Here is a 19,981-nt window from a genome sequence, read left to right as displayed (position 1 = left end):
AAGAAGAAAGCTTGGCAGCTTTATGACTCGACTTGGCATCAGTCTGCCGTTGTAAAGAGCCCCACTGTACAGGTCTACGGCTTCCTGAACATCCATTTTCCAGTCAAATGTCGACAGCTTTTGACTTGAGCCGCCCCCGAACCCCAAACACTTCTCCTCTTAAAACCTTAAAGAGTTCTGTAGCCAATTTATGAGGGAGGAAGGTGTCTGCCGCTTCATGTGCCAATGTCAACAAGTTTACTGCAGAAATTTTAGATTTTAAATGCAATTACAGTCGAACTTCTCTAGTTCAAATTATTAAGCTAAACAGAAAATTAAGTTTGCAAAAATCTTTATGAATATATTTTGAAACAGTATCAATGAAAGAAATTGTAAGTGTCACCGATTCTTAACACAAGACCAAGAATACTTTTAAATAGTTTAAACAGTTTTGTTCGATGATGTAATCAACTAAGCTAAAGATTGTTGTACGTATGTTTTGAATTCTGCAAATCTAAAAATCAAGACAATCTGGAATTAAGCTCAAGGAATTATAAATCTCAAAAATTCGAATAATAAAACAAAAAAAATTGGAGTGTTTAATTATTAACTTGAATAATATTTAACAAAGTGAAGAACAACTGTATATTGCCTATCAAGCCTTAATTTTACCTCTTTTTCACCTTTATAATTTTTTTTTTTGTATTCTGACATTAAACAGTCAGCAAAAGTGAAAATTTGACAGTAGAGCAAATGAAATAAAACAAAAGCCGAAAACAAGATGGGGAAGTGGAAGAACGGCAGAAGAAGAAGCTAAAAACTTTGACAACTGCGCAAAAGTTTTTCCGTCCAAAAACGAACGGGAAAACAACAGGAGGAAAAACAAAACCGAAACAAAAACAGAGGAACAAGAACTTCAAAAGCATTCAAAATGGGTAAGCGGAAAAGAGACGGCGGATGGCCTAGGGGTTACGCCATAAGGGGGGATGGGCAGGGGGAAGGCGGAGGGTGTCGGAGCCTTAGACCCCTCCCCCCGCCGGCGATCCCTAAAAAAAGGCAAACAAGTTCAAAAGTGCAAAAACTTTTTCCTTCCCAGCCGTCGCCATTATAAAACCTCCTTAACCCATTGTGGGCCGCCGTTGTCGTTAACCCAACATTTACAGATCGCATTTCCCATATCCTTAAAGGGCTTGACTTCTATCCGAAGACTCTTGACCACATCACTCCCAACATGAACATGAACATGAGCATTAAAATCTAAGCACAAAGCCCGTCGGCATTCCATTTTTATAAAATTACTAGTCGATTTTTTTTTTTATAAATAAGTTTATGTTTGACAGATTATCAGGTTATTAATCCTTTAAATGAGTGCATTTTCCAGATTGTTCCTTTTCCTATGACTTCACTTCAGCGAGATAAAACTCTTTTAAGCGAGCATCAAATTTTTTCGCATTCCACCTTTTTAATCCATTAAGTTTTCCATTATATAAATTTTAGAGAGAAGATCCTTATTATAATTTCTTTAGATGTTTAGTTAGTAAGAGTTTCTTTTTATCTATTTTGAAGAGCTCTTTCATCAGATATTTTTTTGAAAAATGTATTTATTTCTTGATGTTTTTGTAACTTTAATTTACTCCTCTTTCAATATACTATTGAAGAATACAAAATTCTGGTAGGTCACAAAATATCGACTTCCTTATAAAAAATAACAATTTAATGACCCTAGATCTAATGTAGCGATTCTTTCAATTGGATCCTTTCCGGAGGAGCCTTAACCCTCAAACGCTTAGCCCACTGGCGATCACTTACCGATATTGTGCTGGCTGGTGTGTAGGACCGCCCCGAACGCCATCAGATGGTCCTTGGGCGGGGGGGCGCGGCTACCGAGGGCGGCGAACCCGTCGCCCAGAAATGACGCCAGTGCGACGGCCCTCAGGGGCGCTTTTGAGGCCTCGGTGAGAATTTTGTTGTCGAATATCTTGATGCCGGGGAATGGAGTTGGGTTGGTTTTCGGGGGGGGAGGGTTAAAGCGGTTGGTTTTTGGGGGGCAACAGTGGGTTAAGTCTCGTGTGTGCGCTTTTCTGTGTACGAGCCCTAGTGTGCGTTTGCGTGTGGGAGTGAGATAGAGAGAGAGGAGCGGGTTGAACCCCAGCTACACACTTAACGGTTAACGCACATAAGGACTGGGGGCAGGTGCGAGCGAGAGGGGGATAGCACGTGTGAGCCGGCGGCAATTTTGGCAAAACAAAAACAAAGCGCGAAATTGCGATCCTCCTTGAATATTTTTGTTTGTTTTTTTTTCTTCCAGTATTCCAGTATTTAGTTGTATGTATTTTTCCTTTTTTCACTATGCACTTTTCTTCTCCGCTTTTGCGATATCTTGGTTTTGTTATGCTTGTAGATATATTTCGAATGCTTATTCCTTGTTGTTCAAGACTCTCTCACTTGCAAAAAAAAAATTGAACAACGCAAAAATCTCGGTTTTCGGTTTCGCGGCGGAACGGAAACAGCTGACCAACGGTAACGGTAAACGTATGCGTTCTTCAGTTTCGAGCGTTTCTCGGGCGTGCGTCTTGCGTTTGCGTTTCGAGCCGGGCGCTTTACGCGAACGTCAAACAAAAACTGAAAACGGAAAACGGCAAGCGCGACGGCAAAGCAGACGGCCCGATTACCGATACACTGGCAGCCGAGCGGACACGCACACACGCGAGCGCCGAGCCGAAGCGACGACGAATGGGGCGCCGGGCGAGCGAGCGAGATGTCCGCAGGGGCACCGCTTGCTCGCACGCAACCAAACGGCGTGAGTAGGTCTCGTTTGAGCGGCCTGCGTTCGAGCGAGATGCAGCGAGTGTCGCTCTGGGGCTGCTGCGATGCCGACTGCGCTGCTGGCGGCGCTGCAATGGAGTCGCTGAAGAGAGAGCTCTCTTGTGCTCTCCCACTCCTTTGGTGTACAAAATAACTCTATTTAAAAATCTTAAAAATAAAAAAGCATAAAAAAATATTTAAAAAATTAGTTTGTAAAACAAAAACAGCAATAAAAGTTAAAATGTAAAAGATGATATTAATATATACTATTTTTAAATTACGTTCAAAACATCTTTTACGAAAAAAAATTAATAAAAAAATTAAATTCAATAATGCAAGACTAATCTTGTATTTATAATTTTATTTTACATTGTGCATAAAAGAAATGTAATTCATTAAATTCTACAAAAAAAAATAAATAAATTAAAAGTAAGTAATAACAATCTTCAACAATTTTTATATAAATTTTTATAATATCGAAAAAAACAACTGATTTAATCATATATGTTACTTTAACATTGAAGATATAAATTCAATAAGTGGTTTCAGCATTACAGAATCTAGACTAGGTATGGAGAATTTATAAAAATATTGTTTTCAAAATGTGTTTCTATAATAGTTGTAATTTGGCTACGAATTTTTAAAATCTTTAAAAATTTTTAATTTTTTTTTAAAAACTTTTTAAATTAAATTAATTTTAATTGAGTCAAAACTTTTCAAGCACAACTTATTTTAATAAGTATATATTTCTTTTTGGAAAAAAAAAATTAATATTTAAATTTATGACTTTTTAAATCTTAATTTTTGATCCTTCCTAAATGGTTGATGCCTTTTTTTTTGCATTGTTGTTGTTTTTACTGCTCTCTCCCTCCACTCCTTCCTCTCCCGCTCTCTCCTTTTTGCGGTTAGAGGGGGCGTTGCTAAGCAACTGGTTTTTTTTTCTTTCATTGAGAGATGCGCAAAATGGCGCTCTCTCGCTCGCTCGCTCTCCGACGCGTCGCTCCCTCTCACTCCCACTCGCTGGCCGGGCCAATGGCATTTTTCAAAGTGACATTTGCCCGCGTTTTGTCCCTTTCGCACTTGGACCGTGTTTGTGTGCGTGCCAAGGTAAAATGTCAAATGCTTTTCGACTGTCAACTGTTGGTCGCAAAAACTTTTTTTCTTTCCTCTCCTTTCTCCTCTCCTTTCTTTTTGTTGATTTTGTTTGGCTGCTTCTTCTTCTTTTACTTGTGTTTGTCACTTGTCGTTAGCAGTGCGAAAGGGAGAGCACTAGTGGTGGGTGGTGTTGGAAGAGAGGAAGAGGGACGCCCCTTTGTCGTTTTAACGCATTGGAGACAGCAAAAAAAATAAAGAAAAATAGCTGTAAAGAAAAAAGTGTTGGGAAAATAAATAAAACTAAAAATGTACAGAACATTTTTTTTAATTTTTAATAAAATAATATTTTTTAAATTTATTATGTAAATAATGTTAACTATACCAAAAGTATTTAATGTACATTTTATCTTATTAATGTATTTGTAAAAGAAGAAAATAATTTATTTAATAACTATAAGAAAAAAAATTTATGCTAAAATTTATAAAGAACAAGGACAACTCCATATTATAATATAAACATTATTTCAATTTAAATACACGCACATCTTTTTAATTTACCAGCTGTGCATTTTCATATTATTAAAGTATTTATATATCATACAAAATTAATTTTGTTTATTATTATTAAAATCAAAAATGGGCTAAAAACCAAAAAAAAAGTAAAGAAAATGAGCAAATTGCTTAAAAACTTAAACAAAGTACTATGCACTTCTATAACAAAACAGAAAACAAAAAAAGTTAAATGCAAATAAGTTAAAGATCGAGCACAACAAAAACAAAATAAATATATGAACAAAAAAAATAACAAGAAAAAAATCAGCCGAAGTAACATTAAACAGGGAGAGTAAATGAGAGAGCGCTACACATAAGAGGGGGAGGTGGCGTTAGTGGGTGGCGCCCTCTCAATCTCTCCTTCTTGTTTTCCCTCCCACTCGCACTTCGATAAGAGGAAGAAGAAGATGTTCGAAATAAAATAGGGGGGGCTGTGGTGGGTTAAAGTCTACCGTTGTTGTGTGTGGGGGAGTCAAAGTATTGCACATTAGGGTGTTAAGCTGTGAAGTGCTTGCTTTTTGTTTGTGTGTGTGCGTGTGACTTTTCACTGTGTGTGTTCTGTGCTATCGAAAAGTTATCGAAATCGGTTGATCTTTGACGGCCTTGAAAACTACGATGCCCCAAAAGGAACAGGAGCGAGCGAGATGGAAAAGAAGGACATAAAACGCTTTTTCATTTTTTGCAATCTAGAAGAAAATACATTTTTTTGGAGGGGGGATGGATTTTGTTCATATGCCACTGGTATTATTTTTATTTTAATTAATTTGCAGTGTGCTAAAAATGATTCCATTGATACATCAAATTTTTCGCTTTTTAAACAAAAACATGTTTCAAATTTGCAATAATTAATTAAATGTTCATCAAAGTTCACACTAAAAACTTAATTGCGTCCAAAAATAACAAATTAAGTTATCCATTTTTTCAAGCAACAAGTTGTTCATACTTAAAGACCCAACAGCACAGGGAAAAGAGAAGGCAATATGGGAATATGGAATACAGAATAAAAGGCAAGCTGGGGATCCACCCACAGCACATTGTGATCCCTAATCTGTCATCTCATCCAGCAGCGCTCGTTACCTTTGGCTTTACTTTACCTTTACCTTTGGCTTCTGTAACTGCTCCGGTTCCTCTTTCCACTCCGTTTCCCCAGCTCCTCGTCCTCTCCTCGTCTCCTTCCACCTCCTTCCGCCCTTTCCAACAAATGTCAGTTATCAAAAATAGCAGTAGCAACTAAAAACAAGGAGGAACGCCACATTTTTAAAAGCAAAGTGTTTTAAATACCCTATCTTAGCCAACGTTTGTAATAAATGCGCTAAAAAATACAACAAATAATTATGTTCTGTATTGACATAAACAAATTATAAGCTGCCAAATATTCAAATATTTGCAAACTTATTTATAAAAAAGTCGATTAGTGTCTGCTTAACAAATTTTTGTAAAATCTGCTCATGTAAAAATCATAACCTAAGGACTTTAAGTAAGGGCAATGCAAAAAATCCGACAGCTCGACCGAAAACAAACAAGTAGCGGTAAGAAAATGTTGGCCAGGCCGTGATAAGGCGCAGCAACTGCCACGCCCACCCAGCAGCTACAGCACCGCCCACCAGGATGGGGCGGTAGTGGGGGTGGCAGGTCGATGGCCACAACAAAATCAACAATAAAAGCAAGAAAATCAAGAATATCAAGAAAAGCAAGAAAAGCGCGACTAACTTCGCGACGCGCCATAAACTTTTGGCAGGCAGTATATTTAGGGGTGGGGTGCCTACAGCTATGGTTCAATAAATAGTGGCTTAAACCAAAATTGGAAAAAAATTGCTCTTACTAGCTTAAATTGAACAGCCTTGAAAGCAAAGCAAATTAGTTACAAATAAAATTAATTTTTCGACCAACTTTTGCAATTTTATTGGGGTTACAACATGATTGATTCTGAACGAAAATTGACAAAAAATTTTAAAAAAATGTTTAGCTGTGAATGCCACTCGATTGAGACCATTGAGGACGATTCTACAGAAAATATAACGTTTTTTTTTATGTATTTAAATGTTGCTTAAAATCGTATTTTGATTTGTAAAAACTTGCTAAGCTCTTGACTGCTAAAATGGAAACCCCAAGCTGGCTGAAAACATCATAGGATACGGCCCCCGATTTTTGGGAGTCAAGTGGTTGCCCCGCCACGCCCACCGCCCACTTGGCCCTCCCATTCTGCCCTCTAAATGCGACCAGTCACGAACAAACTGAACAAACACCAAACGGACGTCGTCATGTCACGAAAGGGAAGAGGATTCGCAAGGAATGAGAGGACATGAAAATAGGAGCGAAAAAATATGGAAATCTAAATATCGAATCATAGAAAAATTAACATATAAATATATAATAATACTGGTATTAATTTATGTAAATATGTATAGATTAGTACGTAGTCTTAAAAAAAATGTAAATACGCTTTTAAAAGTTGAAATTTTAATGCATTAACAAGAAAATTCAAAGTTGGTTAAATCATTAAGCTACATTGGTGTTTCGTTTTTAAAAAGTGTTAATTATTTTAATGTTTTAAACAGTGATAATATTATTTTGTAATCCATTAATACATAAGTGTCAACTAAACATTTTTTTTTTAAAAATTCGTTTTATTTTGATTTTTTTATTTGTAAACAATTAATACGTTTGTAATATTTGAGTATTCTTTAATTTTGTATAGTGCATCTTTTTAAGGCAAAATAAAGAGGTCAATCGCATTGCACGCGCGTTCGAAACCACCTCAATCTGCTCACACCCACATTTTACGCAAGTCACCAACAAAGAACAAAGAAAAATTGCAGTGCAAAAAAATGATTTAAAATGTATAAAACCTAAAACCAAATCCAAAGGCGAAGGCTGAAGCTAAAAGTAAAGCGCCATTCCATGTGGGCGGTCGCTGGGTGCCACGCCCTAATGCATTTCATGCGGGCTTGTGTGTGTGTGACAAAAAACACTGACAAAAAAAACAACAAAATGAAAAATACCAAAGCAAATAAATAAAAAAAAAACAAAGTCGAACTCTGCTGTTCGGTGTCACTTTTGCTTGTTTGTTGCGGAAAATACTTTTTGCCAGCAGTGTCGGTCCTCGAAAAAAATAAGGTAGAAAAGTGGGGTATATGCAACCGAAAGGAAATAAAATAAAATAAATACCAAAAAAATGTTTCTTAAGCTAATTAATAATTTTGTTTTAATAATTTCTTAAAGACATTTTTGTTATTTAATTGGAATATTTGCTTTATTTAGTAAAATGATAAATCAAGTAATTAAATATATATGTTACAATATAGAACTGGGAAAAGAAAAAAGTTGAAGACATTTTTGTTTCTTTTTGGTTTTGGTAAATAATTTTTTAAATGTTTTTTTTTTTTTAATTTTTTTTAAAGAAAAAAGCTGTAGCTAATTTTTATTGTCATAAAAACTCAAAACTTTATATACTCTTTCCTTCGTACTAAAAAAAATAAAAGCATTTCCCCGTTGCATTGTTGAATAAAGTTTTTGATTTTCTTTTCTTATTTGTCTTGCCGCTATTCTGGGTGTTTTTCCGATGGGGTTTTTAGGGGGTGTTCCCAACTCCGTGTGTGGGTGTAAGATGGTACCAGGTTGGTGAACATTTTTCCACCATTCATATATTTCGCTTTATCTTAGCATGCTTTTTTTGTAGGATTCTTTTCGTTTGCATTTTCCCCTCGTATTTTATTCAAATATTATGTGGTTTCTGATTTAGCAAAGGGCATTGTTTTTGTAGCCTCCCCTATTTTTAAAAGATTCTCCACCCTTTGCAAACCCCTTTTCTTCGGGGTTTTCTATTTTGCTATTTATTTTTTCCACTTGCTGTTTGTTTGCGTTGGCAACATGAATGTTGTCACTTGGTTCTTGCCAAGTTCCTCCTACTTTTCCACCCCCAACCCTTCTGCCTGTCACGCCCCCTTCTTTTGGGGATATCTTTTCTCGTTTTTTGACATGTTGTCAACTTCACGTAATGTCAGACAAGTTTCAAGTTTTTCTCTTCGCTCTTTGTGACATGCATGTGAACTGATTTCCCATCCCCTTTTATTATTTTATTGCCCGCCCTTAAAACCTGATGTTTTCGTTTGGTTTTTGGTTAAGTTTTGTAAATTGCTCTGGTTGGACTTCTTTTTCATACACGTATTTTTCCTATTGCAGTTTGCAAAACAAAATATATAATATTTCTCTGCGTTATTATTTTGTTGCCGACCTCCGACTGCAATTTATTTGGTTGCTGTAACAATTTTCCTGGTCTGGAACCACGAATTTTCCAAAAACTCGACCTGTCTTCGTTTTAGATCCATTCCCCTTGCCATTTTGAGATATTTTTTGTGTGTGCGAGTGTGCTGTCTGTTGTATTATATCATATTGCAGTTTTGGTTGTCCTCGGTATCTTTCGCATCTTTCAAATCATTTACATACCCCCAACCCAAACTCCAGCCCCAGCCCCAGCCCCAAAAACCAAACCTCACTTCCCCATCGAGTATCTTTTGTGTATCTTTGTATCTTTGCATCTGCTGGCTGCTTTGTTAATTTAAACTGTACACACGAGTGTGAGTGAGTGTGTATCTGTGTGTGATTTGTGACTCGTCTTGTGTCTAGTAATTTTTGCGGACTTCTCTGGCTGACTGCACAAAATTTGATTTGTTATAAATAATTTGTAACAGGGACAGGGCTTGGGACACTCATACATTTCGGTTTATTTTCATCTGATCTTGGTTAAATTTATTGTTTGGTTTAGATTTAAAATAAAAGATAAGTTAAAGAATCTACGGAAACTCAAATGATACATAAAATTTCTTTTTTTTATGTCTACATTGTAGAATTGTACATAATTTCCGAACACATATACAATATAGAATATATTACAATATTTGATGTAAGAATCATAAAGATTATTTCATAAGTAAGCTACAAACTTTTAAAACCTTTAAAATCTGAATCTCTGAGCTCTAGACTTGCAAGACATAGAAAAATTAGAAAAAGCATACATTTTTATACTTTTTTACCCTTAATATAATTCTTAAATATATTCTTTAACATAATGTAAATAAGAAAACTTTCACTTAGTTCACGAAAAGTTGAGCTACTATTTTCATAATTTTGCATTTATTTTGCGTCGACTTCTGTTCGTTTAAATTTCTCCCTCTTTTAAGCTTCTCACCTTTTGACCAACAAAATAAACAATAAAGTAAAAAATATTTCGTGGCTTAGCGCCCTCCATTTCACATAATTTCTTTTTATTTCCACCTTTTATTATTTTTTAAAATTTTTTTCCAGGTTTTTGGGGATTTTCTTTCATATTGGTTGTTGTCGCTGTTGTTGTTTCTCGGTTGTTCCAACTTTCGGCGATGGCTACAAAAAATAATGTAAAAAGTTTAATATGCATAAAGTTTCATTGGGTTTTTGCCGGCCATCGCTGGGGAGCCAGGACCAGAAAAAGTTGCTTTCGGAATTTTTTGGGGGGGTCGAATAATGGGCTGGGCATTGTGGAAGGTGTTGCAGCCACATAAATGTGGCCAAGATTTATGTTTTCTGGTTTTGTCTGCTTGTTAGCCTAAAAGTTGACGTCCGTTAGGTGTCCGAAAAACGTAAACTGGACGAAAAGAAACTAAAACCGAATGTAAATAACTGAAATATTTTGTCAAATACCTGTCCTGCACAGTACTTGTCTCTCAATGCTCTGCAGTTTTATTTGAATTTCAGCTATGTCATGGTCTTGACGAGGATAATTGCTTTGGCCAAGAAAAAGAAAAATAAAATGCCACATAAATGTTGACTTGTTAACGAAAACTATCAATCTGTTAAATAAAAACCTTTAAAAAGGCGGAGTCCTTTCTATATTATCAATACTCCCAGTTCAATTTAATTCTAATAATTAAAATTTTTTGTAATAATAATGAAGTTACTGCCCAAATGGCTAAAAACTTAAGCCGTTTAATTGTGCATTCAGAATTGCATTAAAAGTAATGTAAATTTGTTTTGAATTGATAATTTTTCTATTTAATTTAAAGGAGTCACTGGCTTAAAGGGTATTTTGAAGTCATCTGTAAAATTAAACCATCTCCTTCTGTTGTTTCATAAATTTCGGTTGCGCAAATAAAATGCAAATCCTTGCAGACTTGACAACGTTCTCGGAGCATCGTTGAATATGGGGATTTCCCCCCTCAAGAACAGGAAAAAATTGGGCTTAACTATCACAAAACCTGAAACCAACAAAGGGGAAAGAAAAAGAAGGAAAAGTAAACGAGTGAGGGACCCAACCACAAATAACCAAAAAAATAGAAAAGCAAACTATGGAATGGCAATCACAAAGGAGGTGGGTGGTTCACAAAGTTAGAAAACCTACAAAGATCTCCATACATTATGGAAAAATATGGTTAACTTTAATATACATTTTATTGAACAAGTGTTTTAAATATCAACTTTAAATTTCGGACAGAACTATCAAGATTTTTTGTATTATTTAATTATATATTTATAAGGAAGTAACAGCTGAGTTATACATACATTTTTAAAGATTTTATTTTGGGAAACTTCTTGAACCACTCTTGTTCTTGATATAGAAAATCGCCGGACGTTATCTGCGCTTATCCCTGTGCCCTTCCCTCTCCACCGATTTTTGGGCTTGGTCCCTACTTTTCTCTTTGCCAAACAGGCGGCAACAAGAAAAATGCTGGAAATTTATGCTCTGCACTGACACAAAAAATAAGGAGAAAGGTGGATAGAGGAATTGGGGGAAAGTGGGAACAAGGGTGGCGGAGAAAAATGCTAAAAGTGGATACATTTATAGAGCGAAAGACAGAGAGAGCCTAAAGTTTTTGGCTTGCAGTGGGAAATTGAAGTTGGAAGCTGCACCGAAAACATTTATGTTACTCATATATTGTTGTATAATCTATAAATATTATCTACCGATTTGTTGCCTAGGGGTTCTTTGAAAGTTTACCAAATAATATATAGAAATCCATCCGTTAACTTGAAGCCAATAAAATTGAATGTCTCAAAATATGCTAAAACTAATGTAATGGATAAATCATTACAAAATATTAAAATTAATTAATTAAAATTAAATACATATTGTGTTCTATGAATATAAGTTATTCCGACAGAAGCATCATATAAATTTTCTTTGATTTCACAATTTATAAAATTATCTATTTTTAATTACTAAAATGTTGTGTACAAATGCTAATGTTAAAATGTGCTACTATGGGAATTCTTTTGGATAATTCTAATAATTATTCAGAATATGTTATCATTTTCTTTCAGTGCAAAATCGTAGTGTACGTGGGAATTATTGTGGCAGGCGGAATGCTCGAAATGGATGAACGCAGAAGGATAACACACGTACCACAGGGACAGTCGACGGAGGGGATTCCCAAGCGGGGAGCAGGGGCGTGGCAAGGGGGACCAACAACTACGACAGAGAGTAGCTGCATTCCATAAATAAAAACGGCAAAATGGCGCACAAAATGCCACAGGAAAAGGGGGGACTTGAATGAATGGGCTGGCGGCCAAGGGGATTTCGAGGGGGGGTGCAGAGAAATCCACACAGAGGGAGAAGGATACCAACAAAACGAGAACGAGAACGAGAACGAAATCATCATGAATGGCGAACGTGACACAAATGACAAAATATCAAGTAGACCAAAGGCAATGGCAACTGTCGTCTGTCGCACAGAGAACCCCCAAAACCCCGCCCCAAAAAAACTCCGTCCCCAGCCGCCGCCCCTTGACCATTCAGCCCCTCCTGGAGCACCCCTCCTCCCGAAACCCCCCCTCGCAACCCCTTTCATTTCTGAGGGCACTTGGGGATTTGTGTGATTCACAGACACAAACGAAGGCCGGTGGACAAACGGTCAGAAAAAAAGGGGTGGTGCACTGAGAAAATGAAATGAAATATGAAATATTTTTTTTAACTATGTAAAATTGAGATCATAAATAAAATAAGAGGCGTTTAATTAATTTCATACCAAGAAAAAATTTAACCACAATTGTGATGTAGTCAAATTAATTAGAAAACAATTTTATTAAGACAACTATTTATATATATTCTGCGAGAAACATTTAATTAAATTCAAGCAATACCTTTTATTTATTTTTTTTGAGTGCAAAAAGAGGAGGTGTTTGAGTGGGAGCACTGAAACCAGGCGGTTCATGGGGGTCAGTAAGGTGGTTTTTCCGGGGGGTGGTAGATGGCCAACAGAGGGGATTGTCTGTCAGCTTTTGTCCCCTTCGTCCTCGTCACTGTCGCTCTTCTTCTTCGACGCCCACAGACCTCCGCCCACCGCCCCTTTCGGATGCCACGCCTCCCGGATGTGTCGGTTTCGGTTTTAAGTGGCAACTGTGTGCAGTGTCAGCATTGTGGCCCACTCCCCCCCTTACTTCCAACCCACCGTCCATGGCCATGTCCATGTCCTTGTCATGGCAACGATAATATTCCCGATTTACAAGCAGTCGAAATCAAAAAATCAACTTTTGATATGGAAAATTTTGCAAGCGCTACTTGTGGATATCGAAAGAGTCAAGTTAAATAGCCTTATACAACCATTACGCTTAGCTGTTAGTTTTAACTATAAGTTGACATTGTATGAATAAATCGTATTTGACATCTGAATGCTTAAAAATCATTCAAAATTATATATAAATTTGTGATTATTTTATTTCATAAATTAATCAAATGAATACCTATGTGTTATTCATTTATACTTAAAAAAAAAACTATAATTGTGGTACCGCAAAATAAGCACTTTAAGCAAAGAGTTCATGACATGTTTTGGAATTGATTGTAGATTTAAATTACCTCTGTGATTCACTTGGCAAGCTTTTCAAATTACTCTTTTTAAGCGGGCATTTTTATTTTTATTTAATTGGATTCAATTGAATATGTGTGATTTGTTAATACAATATGGTTTTGTTAAGCAAACATTTATAATGTCAAAAACATTTACGACTATAATTTTGATTTATTTATTTAATTTTTATTCAACTAATTTATCGACTAACACATAACGGCAAATTAATTTTAGGTATTTTCCTTTTCCTTTTCCGAATTTAAATCTGATCCGTTGATAAGAACAAGCTAAAGGTTTTCCCATCTCATCATCGTCGTACAATCGAAATCTTTTCTGCCATTTTTTTCCTTTCAGGTAAAATGGCAAACAATGTTAAACCAACCGCAAAGTCAGAGGAATATATTTATGTATAAATAAATATATATCCTGTACACCGCCGTACAGAGGCATGTGAACCTGTTCGTGTGTGTTTGACAAAGCCACAGATAACCAGGCTGACTAACTATTTCTGTTTTCTGGTGGCCTGCGGCCCCAGCTTCCCAAATTGCCATCCAGTGCGAGTTTTCAGTGTTCTGAGCTCCCTGAACTGTGGAAAGAGTCGGAAAAAATGTGGGATACCTTTAAACTGTCTAGTGAATAAAAAAGAAAACTTTAAACATTTTTTAAATTTTTATATTTTAATATTTAATAAAATTGAGATATTAAGTATACGACAAGTATATAAGATAATTCATAAAGAATATATAAATACTTATTTTTAAAATATTTTAAACGGAAGCTAAACATATTTCAAATTCCCTTAAAAATGACTAAAACTAACATTTTTTTAAGGGATTCAAAAAAACTTATACAAATAACTAATATACTTTGAATTAAATGTAGTTGAACATTTTAAGCTGCGTTTTCCTGTGCCATTAAACGTTATCATCTAATGCTCTGTGCTTTTTCTATACACCACCATTCCCTGATTTTTCCGAATGCCCAATGCCCGCTCTCTGTCTATTTTGCAGCCTCATTTTTGCCACCCACAACCCCCCGCCTAACTGCTTTTCCGGCGCCTCTTGCTCTGGTGGCTCAGTGTGGCTTTTATGGGATTTGATTTCTAATAAGCGGCAAGCGAGGCACGTACCATACACACACACAAGCACACACACACACACACACCCAATCGCAGGGGCGGCAAAAGAGGGGGGTGTGGCAGGAGAAGGATATGCAGTCCATTTCTAGTCAAAAGATTCTCTCAGTTTTTGGGAGGCTCTTGTTTTCCTTTTTTTTTGTCCCTCTATTTTTGCTAAATTTTTTTCTTATTTTGCGTTAGGGGCGGTGAAAAAAGGGGGGCGAAAACGTTGACAGGGGGGTCTATTGTTGTTGTTATTCAGTGTGAGTGTGTGTGTTTGTGTGTGTCTGAGTGTGTGCTAGTGGATTTTTCCCGTTTGACATGAATAAAGGGGAGTGAGTGAGATGAAACGAATAAAAGCGAGATGGCTGCAAAAGAACGAAAAAAAATGAAGAAAAGAATTCATTTTTTTGTTCGCCTGCATCTTCCACTTTTCTCCCGGATTTGTCCCTTTTCTTCTGCAGCTACTCTCTATTCTTTTTTTTCATATTTTTTTTCTGTGAAGGTTGCAAAAAGCTAAATTGAGTTTTTCCACCAACAACAACAAACGATCTTCCCATGTGATTTTTTTCTACATTCCTGGGTGTGTGTGCGAGTGTGGAAAAGCTGAAACTGCGATGGCAACGCGTACGTGTTTATGGCCACGAAAAGTTGCCAAAGAAAAACGGAGCCCAGCTAAAAACTACAGCACCGAAAAGTACACAAAAAATGGCAAAGAAAAATCTGAGGAAAAATGAAAACCAAAGAGGGGTAAAAACACACAAATTTTGAAGTAAAATCTCTGGTAAATCTGATGCATCATTATTATCTGAAAATCAACAAGAAGTAGGGCAAGCAAACCAAAGAACAATATGTCATAAATTAAAGCTAATTATTTTAAAGAAAATAGTTTCTTAAATTGTATTATTTGCAATGGTATTAATAAACTAAAATCGTAAGTACATATAATGCGATTTTTTGTTAATATTTGCATAATCCAAGAAATTCCTGAATTTTTTAAATGTATGTAAATTATATAAATACTCGTATCATTTAGACTTCATTAAGCAAAAATGTTGTACGAAATATTTCTCAAAGTAGTAGTATAAATGTAGAAAAATCTCTGTAAATCCATATACCCTGTCTTGCCAATGCGGGGTATTTAAATAACCAGGATGCAAGCGTGAGGGAGACTCCAAAAAGTGTTTACTTTGTGCTCCGGGGCATAAAGTCGAATGCATGGATATATCTCCTTGAGCATATGGATATTGCTCTGGTGTGTGCTCCCTCCTTCTCACTTCATTTATTTATTTACTTGTCTTGAACTTTAACAAGTTTTTATGGAAATTATTTATGGAAAAATGTGGCAGAGAATAGGGCGCACCGAAAGGGGGGTAAAGATGCACCCATCTGAATCTGTCGGATCTTCGCATTTTTGGCTCTGCAATTTTCGCAATTTGTCTTTTGGCCATTATGGAACGTATTCTTGCGTAAGCGATTAGCAGACAGAAATTTTGTGGCCGCCGGCAAACACACATGTTAATCATACGCCATGTTGTCCGCACGGATGTCACTAAGAGCGCAAAACTGTAAGTACTTTAGGCAGCTAAATATAATTAAATATTTAAAGCACGAACACACACACACACACACACACACAGACTGGCGTGGCGTGGTGGCTCTTAATAATGTTTTAATGCGTTTGACAAAATTCGAGCTGCATACTTGCAGGCGCCAGCGGACAGCGTTCATTAAATGCAGCAAAATAAACAAGAAACAACCAACAGCCAACAACACGGAGGCGGACTGACATTTATAAAGTCAAATTTTTGATACTCTCAAAATTTTGGTTGCGAATATCATAAGTCGTTAAAGTCGCCATAGAGTTTCCAATCGATTGGCATATGAAAAATTTTATGTTTATTTAAAATTGACAAATATCTAATTTTTATATATATCAACAAATATATATAACGCAAATTTTTAAGTAAATGTGTTTTAAATTAACATAGAGATTTTTTTGTTTTTGGGGGCTTTAGTGTGAGCAGATAAGAAATCCAAACAATATAGGCATTTTTGAACAACCTATCCGTATCCTAAGCTATCATTATCCTTGCCAACAGTTAGGGTATTTTGGCAGCAGCATCAAGGCGAGCTTTAAGTGGCCAAAAGTGCAATGTGATTGAAGTTAGCTAAGGCCAAAGGGGCGGCAGGATTGTCGGGAATCAAAGGAAGTGTGTGTGTGTGTGTTTGTGCGGGAGAAAGTCCTGTGTGCGAGTGGAAAGTCCAGTGGAACAATGCACACATACGCACACACATGCAGCCGAAACATGACAGAAAATTACCTGGAGGAAATTTTATGAGTATCGTAGAACGCCACTTGAAAGTTAAACAGACGCTTCCACGGCCCAAAGGGATTTTCCCCTATCAGAGTGTGTGTATCTGTGTGAGTGTGTGTGTATCTGTGTGAGTGTGCCCCTCTGCATCCTTGTGCTAATTGTGTATGCAACTTGTTGCATTCAACCGCTCTCATTGCCAGCAAATCTCTCTCCCTTCTTGTTTCAAGTTACATTGTAAATGTTAGTTTTGTAATTAGAAAATGTTGCTTACCACTGAAAACCCAAGCCGTGCAGCAAGTGAGCGCAAGCGAGACGGCACGATGGCCGGGTGGAAAGAGACGGAGCATCCAGAGGATAGCGCAAGTTTATGTTGACATTTATTGGCTGCAACTTTTTCTATAAATCACCAGGCAAACCAGTATGGACCAAAAATACAGAGGGTTATATTTAAGAACATTAAAAGCTTTACCTGCCATTAAAAATCTCAGCAAGTCCGTAAATCATTATAGATATTCCCGTCTATAGATATCAAGAATACCCTTTTGAATAGATCAAAGGTTAAGGCGGTTTTCTTAAAAAAAAAATGAGGGGCTAGGAAAAAACAATTTCATAAGGTTTCCTGTTTGGTTTTATTTGATGAGCCTAAGACAATTTTAGACAGACTTTAAACGTGAAAATTAATTTTCAACGACACTCTAATATTGCCTTAAAATATATTAGTAAAAATTATATTTTTGGAGGGCTTTAAAAAATATGGCATACTAATGTTTACAAAAAAAAAATATTCTAGGCATTTAGTATTTAAATTACAAATGCTTAATATATTAAACATTAGTTTGAAAACAGTAAATGAGGAAATAAAATAAGTCCTTTCATGTTTATCAAATCATCATTAATGGACGAAAACATTGTACAGTATTACTATTTATTTTGGTCAACATATAAATATAGAAAGAATTTAATAAAAAAATATATTATATTTGACCAAGTCAAGGAATACCAATTTTCTGATGGCAAAAGTAAACTAATAAATATATTAAAATAATTATTAATGTAGAAATAGATATTGTTTTTGGTCAAGTCAAGGAATAATGACTTTCTGATGCTGCCTCTACTTTGATACATCGTATCCCTGCTAATTTGCATTCACTTCTGCCTTGGCAGCCAAGAACCCCATGGAATCTATTTCTGCGGTAATTGCTTTTCCATTCACAGCTGCCTTTTCCTTTTTCGCGACCCGAGAGCCCCGAACAGATCAGAACAGAACAGCACATAACAGAAGAGCTGCGAACTAAAGGGTATCGAAGGCAACTCCAATTCCATCTCCATCGCCATCTCCAGCTCCATCTCCATCGGAGGCAAAAAGGCCACAAAGGGACGGGCTCCATGGCCATAATTCATCAACGGGCCTGACGAGCAGAAGCTGCCTACGTGTGATTGACTGCCAGGTGAATCGGGTGGATGTGCCAGTGGATGTGCCAGTGGATGAGGATGAGGATGTGGGGTACGGGGGCGCGCGGGCGGCTGGCCAAAGGTTGAAGGTGCAACTCAACGCCATTGCCACTGGCCGAGACCGAAACTGAATGGATTCAATACCGCAACCAGAACGGAAAAACCCAAAATCCAAGCCTGCAAACCAGGCTCAATGAATGTCTGTCTTTCTCCTTCAATATTCTGCACTGCAAAAGACAGCTTTAGTTTGTTCATCAACAGACAGACCCACTCAACTGTCATTATATACAAATTTATAAATTTAATTCGCTACCTATGAGTGGCCCGATACGGAATCTTCACACACACACAAGATCTATAGAAAAGTATAATTTAATTAATAAGTCGAATTTTGTACCACAGCGTTCTTTATAAAAAAGTACTTATATTAAATGTACAAAATTGTTGGCTCTTTATATTCTATTTTAAAATATTGCCTATAAATTTTGAATTTTTTATGGAGCCATGCTGTCTTGTAAGAGGACAACAGTTTCACCCCCTTTTTTTCTCGCTGTGCAGCCTACACAGCTGTACAGCTGCTGCAATTTAACGGAAGTTGCAATTTGCATTTCAACTTGACCAAAAGCTGCGCCTCAACCCGCCGGTCACGTGCGAAGTGATGTGATGTGAAATGCTGACCCCTTTGCACTGATTTTCCTGAGCTGCCCCCTTTAGTGGCCGCCCCTGACCGCCGGTAGTGTGGCCCTCTCTTTCACACCGACAGCTGCTGCTGTGTCGGACTGGCGCCATTTGTGATTTGATGCCGTGGCATCGTCGTGTCGGGGCAGCATATCCAAAACAGCAGCAACATCACAAATAGCAGCAAATAGCAATATCAGAAACAGCAACAACATTGGCTGCAACATCACCGTGGCGTATGCGTAATAAGCGAACAACAATATGAAATTAAAACGTCACCCAGCGATCAACTTTAAATGATCTAGTATTAATTTAATAGGAGTAAATAATAAGAGATTTGTCTGATTAAAAGAAGTAGTTCACTTTCTTTTGGTTCTGTGCTCTGGCAAGTCAAAAAAAATGATCGACATAAATTGGCTTTTAAAACTACAGAATAGATATTGAAAATATAATCCAGAGCTTCACATTCTTATGAATTTTCGAATAATACCTTTTATTTATTTTATCATTCGAACTTAGCGAACCAATACTATTTTGCTAAGACGAAAATTGAAATATGGTGTTTTAAAACTAATGCTTAATTAAAAAAAATGTATATTTCTAATATTGCAAACAATATAGTTTCTCTTTTCAATCCAATTTTGTTAATTAAAGTTTTACCTAAATCGTTGTCTTTTTTTGGCTTTAAGATAGCCATTTTTAACTTAACAGATTTCGTGTAAAGTTCTACACCTTATTTAAGTTAGTTTATCCAAAGATTTTTATTTAAAACAAAACCCTTTTTTCGAATATTTACAGTGTTACCTAACCTGACTTTTACACATATGACCCACTGAATTTGCAGGCAACAGCAACTGATAGTTCTCCGCAGAATCTTTTCGTCTTTTTATGATGGAACTAGGGAACAGTAGATCGCCCGTTGGTTTTTCAATTTTCCGCTAATGTTCCGAGCTCACTCCCCCTTTGCGCCCCGCCCCCTTTCCACTTTTTCTTTTCTGTCCCCTTCACTCTTTGAAGGTTGAATATATAGTATAGCATGATTTTTTGTGCTCCTGTCGCATCGGCGGCAACGTTTTGCGTAATCCGCTCGACTGGCTACCGTTTTTATGGGCCATTTCGGAGCGTTTTGGCCATTTGTGATTCGTAATTAGAGTTGGGCCAGCAGT

The 19,981-nt window shown here is 36.6% G+C and overlaps 1 protein-coding gene across 1 annotated transcript in view; it reads right to left on the bottom strand.

The window, feature by feature from the left end:
* LOC128260296 (LIM/homeobox protein Lhx1) overlaps positions 1-2,619 on the bottom strand; it is a 55,241-nt gene extending 52,622 nt beyond the window's left edge. Inside the window, exon 1 of the mRNA XM_052993160.1 lies at positions 1,789-2,619. Coding sequence (XP_052849120.1) covers positions 1,789-1,831 — 43 coding nt within the window. The 5' untranslated portion in view covers positions 1,832-2,619. The remainder of the gene's footprint in view (positions 1-1,788) is intronic.
* Between the last annotated feature and the right edge of the window lie 17,362 nt (positions 2,620-19,981).

This window comes from Drosophila gunungcola (assembly GCF_025200985.1).
Source record: "Drosophila gunungcola strain Sukarami chromosome X unlocalized genomic scaffold, Dgunungcola_SK_2 000021F, whole genome shotgun sequence".
NCBI classification, from domain to species: Eukaryota; Metazoa; Arthropoda; class Insecta; order Diptera; family Drosophilidae; genus Drosophila; species Drosophila gunungcola.
This window is presented reverse-complemented; position numbering and strand designations above follow the sequence as displayed.